The 9441-nt window shown below is 37.0% G+C and overlaps 1 protein-coding gene across 2 annotated transcripts in view; it reads right to left on the bottom strand.

Moving 5' to 3' along the window:
• Positions 1-3236: 3236 nt before the first annotated feature.
• l(3)80Fg (dnaJ homolog subfamily C member 16 l(3)80Fg) overlaps positions 3237-9441 on the bottom strand; it is a 330832-nt gene continuing 324627 nt past the window's right edge. The window contains exon 12 of one of the 2 annotated variants that reach the window (XM_090383988.1): positions 3237-3454. In XM_090383988.1, coding sequence (XP_090240114.1) covers positions 3237-3454 — 218 coding nt within the window. Of the gene's footprint in view, positions 3483-9441 lie in introns of both variants that reach the window. The other variant, XM_090383987.1, reaches the window with a different exon arrangement.

Below are 9441 nucleotides of genomic sequence, written 5' to 3'. Positions count from 1 at the left end.
CCCCAAATTTCTCAGTTACCCTGAGAGAGAGAGAGAGAGAGAGAGCAAGAGAGAATTTGAATTGGTTTTTTGAAGTTTGATTCTGTATAAGTACTTTAATATTCAATTATATTAATTATATAATTAATATAATTTCCATTATGAAAATCACATTTTAGAGAGATAAATAGCTTAGTTATATAGCAAAAATTTCAACTTCTGAGGTCTTGGAACAAATTATCAAAAGACAATATATTACTGGGTTCACATAACAATATTTTCATGATTATGATGGAACAGATTAATATTGTAAAGTCGGGATCCACTGTATATGGTTTGTTAATCCCTATGAATATGTGAAATTTTTCTACGATGTCAAAAGCTTTGTACAAGTGGGCTTTATAGTACACACAAAAATTTTTTATGTGTACTAATATTCTATAATTCTAAAACATTTTGTAGAAGTTAGCTCTGCATCTCAGATACTTTCAATCTAGTATGAACCAAGGGTTCAAGATTATTAAATCTCTCCAATCATTGCCAATCCAGCTTTGGTATCCCAACACAATTTTGCACATTGCCAGTGTAAATCAAGGACACTCAGATACCGCTAGCTCTGCAAGAATACAACTGTCACTTTTTCAAGGTAAAATTTATATTTAACTTTTTATTAAGAATATAATCCTAGAGCAACTAGTTTGAAAAGTTCTGTAACATAAATGCAATTTTATAATCAGGTTACAATATCCACTTAGCAGCAAGAAAATTTAGGCTCTATTACATTAATAGTACAGAACTTGATTCAAGTACATTTACTATCAGAATTTATTTTTTTATTAAAATGGGGGGGGGGACAATCTTGAACTAAAAATTAACTTTATTTGCTTTTGAGTTATAGTCTACACATGTTCCAACAATTATCCAACTTAAGATACCCTATCATGGACACAACATCAAAAATTAACCACTTGTTGAGAATTAACATTGTAAAAATGTAATCAGTCACTGATAATTTTCACGAATTGTATTTCCTGCAAAAATTAACACTCGCAAATTTCCAAATTAATTTATTTTCTTTTAATGAAATATGAATTATAACATTAATTAAACTACATGATTTGTGTAAAGTGAATTTGATTGTGTAAGAAGTATTAAAAAGAAAATTAAATTCCCATACAACAGTATGCTTAATAATCGGCGATGGTTCTGGATTCCTTATTGAATCCTGTCATCAAGCCTAAGGATTTAGATATTAATGAAATTAAATTACACTAAGTTCTAAATGTTGAAAATGCAGAGCAGTGCATAAAGATCAGGAGAAGGATGTAGCATTGGGAACAATCTTATGAGTCAATCAGTATGTATTTCTGCTTTCAAACATTAGGTAAAGCAATCTAAATACTGTTTGGAGAGAAAACTTAGTAATTCCTTCCTTCCAAGAGAAAACTATATATGAAGTGAAATAAAAGTTGCCAATGATAAATGAAACAATACATTCGTGTATTTTAAAATGAGCTAAAAATATGTTTTAAGTTATTCTAAGTATTTAATTAATTTAACCATTTGAATAATTTTAAAAATTTTTATATTAACCTCAGATAAAAAAATTTTAAGCAATGAATACTAATAAATGTTATTCGATTCTATTAGCCATTACTTAAAAATATTTTACATAAGGTTAATGTAAAAAAAATTTCAAATGTTTAAATTATTAAATATATAGAAAACTTAAACCATATCTTTAGTTCATTTTTAAATAAATGAATGTAAAGGTCCAAATATTATTAGTAACTTCATTTATTTCATTTCATATACACATTTCTATAAAAAGGAAGGGATTACTTATTAAGCATTCCTCTCCAAATGCCATTTACATTTCTTTCCTTAATGTTTAAGTAGAAATGCACACTAATTAACCTATAGGATGGTTTCCAGTACTGCGTTCTCTTCTACTAATGGATGTCTCTGAATTTTTTATATTTAAAACAAAAGTGTACATTTTGGTTTCATTAATCCTTTGGCTTGATGACAAAATTCATCCAAGTATTAAGTAGTTCTATTGTGTGAGTTCAACTACTTTTTTTGTAATACTGAAAAAAAAAGTATTATGTAATACTGCTTAAACAATAAAGTCCACCTAAACAAATCACATGGTTTAATTAGTGTTATTCGCGTTTCATTAATTCATTATGAACAGCCATGTTACATCCTTCTTTCAACACCTTTTCTAGGCTTGATAATGGACTCAAGTTGGGTCTGAAAAGTCATCAGTATTAGAGCAAGTTTGCCAGAATGATTGAGTACAAAGCCTACTTCATTTACTCATTACTCAGCAAGTAGTAGTGGCATGTGATGCAAGAAAGCAAGTGTATGAGCTTATGCAGCATCAGCCAAAAAAAAAAAAAAAAAAAAAAATCACACCATTCCCTCCAAATGCCTGTCCAGTTTCTCCTTAAATTTATTCAACCTATCAACTTCCACAACGACAGATGGAAGTTTGTTCCAGCAGTTAACCACCCGCTGGCTAAAGGGAAATTTCTGCACATCTATTCTACATCTGTCCTTTCTTAATTTGAATTTATGGCCCCTTAGGTTCGTAATCTGAACAAGTGGAAGGATCTCATCAGAATTAAGCGTGCTCAACCCATTCAAGGCCTTATACACCTCAATCAGATCACCGCGCAGGTGCCTAGTCTCCAGCCACTGCAATTTGCAGAACTTAAGCCTCTCTTGGTAAGAGGATCCCTTCATTCCCTCACCAATCTTGTTGCCCTTCTCTGTACACGCTCAAGTAAATCTACATCCTTCCTAAAATGAGGCCTCCAGACCTGTGCGCAGTACTCAAGGCGTGGCCTGACCATTGCCTTATACAGAGGGACAATGACCTGCTTTTCCCTGCTAGCAAAATTCCTATATATCATTGACAAAGCCCCATGACCTGCCCTGGCAGCCTGTCTGCATTGATCAGAAAACTTCATAACAGATCAGTATAACAGAAATTGCTCAGTGTCCAATAAATCTTACTATTAAGCTTATGTGGCGTTAAGTGTCAATTGCTTTGTATTATTAATTTTTGATTTAGTGATCTAAAATATTACACATATCTTTCATACAAGATTTAATTGCTTTTTTTAGAAATATGGTATTTGTTCATATCTAATATTCAAGTTCCAAATGACCAATACACATATAAATAATTAAATAAATAAATAAATAAATATGACTATAAAAGAAAAGAACCACTGTGATCACTGTCATTACTTCATATTTTCTGGCCAGTACTGGATATAATAACGCTGAGTAGAACCTTCAAATAGTCTGTCTAACCAGTTAGGTAGTCCATCCAGTAAATGTTCCTCAAAAAGTATATTACTATATGCATCCTGATCATCATCTCTGCAAGCAAGATTTCCAGCAGCTTCTATATCACTATTTTCAGAATCGCTACTGCTCTCTCCAAATCCAATAAAATCACCTCCATTTTTGTCTGTATTTTTCTTGCTCTGTTCAGAAAAATAAATATTTAAAAAGCTATATTATACCAAAGCAGGAAGAAAACTGTATTTTTAAAACATGGATTACATTAAAAGAACAAAGGAATGTACAGTAGACTGTCAAAATAATGGCATATTGAGATCAGATGTATACATACAGTGCAGATGTACTGCAGTGTCAAAAAGAGAAAACGGCAAGTCACGTGATTACTGTATTTGTTTACATTCATCATTTTCAAAGTGAATTCTGTACTGATAGCACAGATAATACTGCTCTTTTACATTTATTTTAAATTAAAAACCCTCACTATGGCTCTTAAGTTAATAAACCTCATACAAAGAAGAAAAGAACAACAACATTAAAGTTTAGTGACAAACTTGATATAATTCAAGCTTTTACATTAGGTTCACCCAGAATGTTAATTCACATATCCATGTGTATTGTGTCTGTAAATTGCATGTATTCTCTGCTCAATTTTCATGTTTTGCTGGACAAAAAACCCCAGTTTTTTTTTTTTTTTTGGGGGGGGGGGGAAACTTGGCTATCTATGCCTGAGACCCACTAACTCAGCCACGGAGTGAAAAAAAAGCCTATAGCATTAGCAGATGCATTTGATGCAAGAAAGCAAGCTTATGCAGCATCAGCCAAAAAAAATAATAATAAATTAAATAAAATAAATAAATAAATAAAAAAATGAAAAAAATAACCACTTCCACTTCACCCCTCTGTTCGCTCAAAATACCTGTCCAGCTGAGCCTTAAACTTATTTAGACTATCAACTTCCACGACAAGGGATGGAAGTCTGCTCCACCAACCAACTGCCCGCTGGCTAAAGGCAAACTTCCGCACATCTATCCTACATCTGTCTTTCCTCAATTTGAATTTATGCCCTCTCAGGTGATTTTTCTGAGCAAGAGGCAGAATCCCATCAGCATTCAGCATACTCAAACCATTCAAGGCTTTATACACCTCTATCAGATCACCTGGCTGGTGCCTAGTCTCCAAACACTGTAATTTGCAAAACTTAAGCCTTTCTTCGTAAGAGCAACCCCTTTGTTCCATTCACTAATCTTGTTGCCCTTCTCTGTACTCGTTCCAGCAGCTTTACATCCTTCTTGAAATGAGGCCTCCAGACCTGTATACAGTACTCAAGGTGTGGCCTGACCATTGGCTTATAAAAGGGAATAATCACCTCCTTATCCCTGCTAGAAAAATTCCTGTATATCATTGACAAGACAACATGAGCTACTCTTGCAGCCCATTTGCACTGCTCAGAGAACTTCATATCTGCTGCACAATTACCCAGACACGATAGGAGGGAGTATATGATGAGAGCCTTGTCGATGAATTCGGCCCTGGAAAGATTGTGCAAGGCTCAAGGGGTAGAATTTTTTTCAGCCTGGACTGTACTTGTTAACCGAAGAGATTGCTTCTACACGGATGGGATACACTTAAATAGAAAGGGTGCAAGAATATTTGCTGATGCTATCGAGGCAGTGTTAGGTGGGTCGGAAAACTGCTAGCTTGGGGGGAGACAAAGACAAATAGATTAACAGTAGCCACTGGCAGAGGTGAAAGAGATTCTTGCACTGCTTCTATTGGAATGAGCAGAAGCCTGAAAAACAATATGCAGGATATTTCAGAGACTGCTGGAAGTCATTGCGGTACAAGTAAACACATGGGTTGTGTTAGGGTAGCTAAGAATAGAAACAGGTGCATGTATACTTGCGTGTACACCAATGCTAGGAGTTTAGTAAATAAATTTGATGAATTTGAGGTATTGCTCAAAACATCAAAGGCAGATATTGTTGGGATATCAGAGACGTGGTGTCACACAGATATAAGGGATGCAGAACTGCAATTTGGGGAGTACAACGTCTACAGAAAGGATAGACAGGATAGGAAGGGGGGAGGGGTTATGCTATTAGTTAAGAAACACAAAATCCAAGGAAGTGAAGCCAGTCGACATCGCTGGACAGTGCAGTGTTGAGTCAGTTTGGTGTGACATAAGCATTGGGAGATCAAAATTGAGAGTAGGAGTGTGCTATAGGCCTAATGACTCTGATGAGTATAATAAGAAACTGTACAGGGAAATAGAGTGGGCCAGTAAATCAGAGAGTCTTATAATGGGAGATTTTAATTTCCCAGATATTGACTGGAATTTGGGGGCTGGTCACTCACACACTAGCAGGGCTTTTGTGGATTTATTCTACATCATGTTTTCTACATCAGCATGTTCGGGAGGCAACTAGAGGGAGTAATACTCTTGATTTGATTATCAGCAGTGATTCTTCATGCATTAAGAATCTACAGATAAATGAACCACTAGGTGGCAGTGATCACAGTGTGCTGAAGTGGGATTTACTCAAAGAGGTAACTACCATTAGGGGTAAAGGGAAGGGTTATTGCTTCCGTAAAAGCGACTACGATGGACTGAGACAGTATTTAAATTCTATACAGTGGGACCAACTGATGATGTTACCAACAGCAAATTCAAAATGGGAAGCATTCAAAGAACTTATCTTGGAAGCTACTAGGCTTTACATACCAACTAAGAAATATTGTTCAAGGTTTAGGCCAAAATGGATGTCAGATGAACTAATGAGGCATATGGCAGAGAAGAAAAATGCATGGGATACATACAAATTAATGGGTGACATGGAAGCCTATGATAGATATAAGTTGGTTTGTAACCAAGTCACAAAGGAGATTAGGCAGGCAAAGGCAGATTATGAGAAATCCTTGGCAAAGGATGCAAAGAAAAACAGAAAAGAGTTCTTTACCTATTTAAACTCAAGAAGGAAGGGATGGAAAGGAATGAATCAGATTGGTCTACTGGATGTTGATGGTTCAACAGTTGAGGATCCTGCTCAGGTGGCTAACAATCTAAACAAGTATTTTGCATCTACATTCACACATGAGGAGTTATTCGGGAAGGGGAATGTCATAGGGGAAGTAAACATTGGCAGTGAGCTAGATGATTTTCTAATAACTGAGAGAAAAGTGGAGGAGAAATTGTTGAGGATAAATATAAAAAAGGCACCCGGGGTGGATGGGATCTATCCAGTTATATTAAAGGAGGCAGCAAATGAAGTAAGCAAACCCCTAGCCATAATTATGAGAGCTTCCTTGGACTCAGGGGAGGTACCCATAGACTGGAGATGTGCAAATGTAACCCCAATTCACAAAGGAGGATCAAAGGCTGACACAAGTAATTATAGACCCGTTAGTTTAACTTCGGTTTCAGGAAAATTAATGGAGGCACTGGTTAAAGAAGCACTGCAGGATCACCTGGAAAAGAATTCAGTTATAGCTCAGACACAGTATGGTTTTGTTAAGGGCAGGTCTTGTCTGACCAATTTGATTGGATACTATGATGTAGTCACAAAAGAACTGGATGCAGGGAATAACTTTGATATTATATATTTGGATCTTAGAAAGGCTTTTGATACTGTTGCGCATGGAAGACTGCTGCACAAATTGGAGCAGTGTGGCATTGGAGGGAAATTGCTGCTATGGATAAAGGGATGGTTGAGTGGCAGAAGACAGAGAGTGGTAATCAATGGACACCGCTCAACGTGGACTAATGTTATTAGTGGAGTTCCTCAGGGTTCAGTGTTGGGTCCAATGGTGTTTTCTGTATTTATAAATGATATAGATGATGGTATATCAAGCTTAATGTCCAAGTTTGCAGACGATACAAAGGTTGGCAGGGTTGTTAAGGACACTACTGATGCTATGCTGCTGCAACAGGATCTGGAAAGGTTGAGCAGATGGGCTGAGAGGTGGCAAATGAAGTTTAACATTGACAAATGTAAAGTACTACATATGGGAAACAGTAACCCCAGATCAATGTATCAACTCTGTGGTACTACGCTGACAGTGGTAGAGAATGAAAAGGACCTGGGGGTAATTGTGCAGGCAGATATGAAGTTCTCTGATGACTGAAGTTCTGCACTGAAGTTCAGTGCAGACGAGCTGAAAGAGTAGATCATGGTGTCTTGTCAATGATATACAGGAATTTTTCTAGCAGGGATAGGGATGTGATTATTCCCTTGTATAAGGCATTGGTCAGGCCACACCTTGAGTACTGTATACAGGTCTGGAGACCTCATTTCAAGAAGGATGTAGAGCTGCTGGAACGAGTACAGAGAAGGGCAACAAGATTAGTGAATGGAACAAAGGGTTGCTCTTACGAAGAAAGGCTTAAGTTTTGCAAATTACAGAGTCTGGAGACTAGGCATCGGCGAAGTGATCTGATAGAGGTGTATAAGGCTTTGAATGGCTTGAGCATGCTCAATGCCGATGGGATTCTTCCTCTTGCTCAGAATAATCACCTGAGAGGGCATAAATTCAAATTGAGGAAGGACGGATGTCGGATAGATTTGCGGAAATTTGCCTTTAGCCAGCGGGCAGTTGGTTTGTGGAATAGACTTCCATCACTTGTTGTTGAAGTTGATAGCATAAACAAATTTAAGGCTCAGCTGGACAGGTATTTCGAACGAACGGAGGGGTGAAATGGGAGTAGTGGTTGTGTTTTTTTTTTTTTGGCTGATGCTGAATAAGCTTGCTTTCTTGCATCATATGCCTCTACTAATGCTAATGCTAATTACTTCCAGGTCCTTTTCATTCTCTACCACTGTCAGTATAGTACCACAGAGTTGATACGTTGCTCTGGGGTTGCTGTTTTCCATATGTAGTACTTTACATTTGTCAATTTTAAACTTGATTTGCCACATCTCAGCCCATCTGCTCAACCTTTCGAGATCCTGTTGCAGCAGCACAGAGTCAATAGTGTCCTTAACAACCCTGCCAACCTTTGTATGATCTGCAAACTTGGACATTAAGCTTGATATACCACCATCAATGTCATTTATAAATACAGAAAACAATAATGGACCCAACACTGAACCCTGAGGGACTCCACTAATATCATTAGTCCATGATGAGCAGTATCCATTGATTACCACTCTCTGTCTTCTCCCCCTCAACCACCCCTTTATCCATAACAGCAATTTGCCTCCAATGTCACACTGCTCCAATTTGTGTAGCAGTCTTCCATGTGCAACAGTATCAAAAGCCTTTCTAAGATCCAAATATATAATATCAAAGTTATTCCCTGCATCCAGTTCTTTTGTGACTGCATCATAGTATCCAATCAAATTGGTCAGGCAAGACTTTTCCTTAACAAACCCATGCTGTGTTTGAGCTATAATTGAAGTCTTGTCTAGATGATCCTGCAGTGCTTCTTTAACCAGTGCCCCCATTAATTTTCCTGGAACAGAAGTTAAACTCACAGGTCTATAATTACTTGTGTCAGCCTTTGACCCTCCTTTGTGAATTGGGGTCACATTTGCACATCTCCAGTCTATGGGTACCTCCCCTGAGTCCAAGGAAGCTCTCATAATTATGGCTAAGAGAGTACAATGTGTAGAGAAAGGGAGGAGGAGTTATGCAGTTAGTTAAGAAACACATAAAATATAAGGAAGTGCATCCAGTTGACAATTATGGAGAGTGCAATGATTAGTCAGTTTGGTCAGACATAAGTACCACTGGGAAAGCAAAAATGAGGGTAGGAGTTTGTTATAGGCCTAATGACTGTGATGAGTACATTGAAAAATTATGCAGAGAAATAGACTGCTCCAGTAAATCTGAGTGTCATATAATGGGGGATTTTAACTTCCTAGATATTGACTGGAACTTGTGGGTTGGTCACCCGCACACTAGTAAGGATTTTGTGGATTTACTTGATTGTTTTCTAGAGCAGCATGTTAGAGAGGCAATCAGAGGGAGTAACACTCTTGATATGATTATCAGCAGTGATTATTCATGCATTAAGAATTTACAGATAAAGGAACCATTAGGTGGTAGTGATCATAGAGTACAGATGTGGGATTTACTTAAAGATGTAACTACCACCAGTGGTAAAGGGAAGGGTTTTTGCTTTCGTAAAGGTGACTATAGTGC

The sequence above is a fragment of the Mastigoproctus giganteus genome, chromosome 10 (genome assembly GCF_048544385.1).
Source record: "Mastigoproctus giganteus isolate SK-2022 chromosome 10, ASM4854438v1, whole genome shotgun sequence".
NCBI lineage: Eukaryota > Metazoa > Arthropoda > Arachnida > Uropygi > Thelyphonidae > Mastigoproctus > Mastigoproctus giganteus.
Note: the sequence above shows the minus strand (reverse complement) of the source record. Positions and strands in the feature narration are given on the sequence as shown.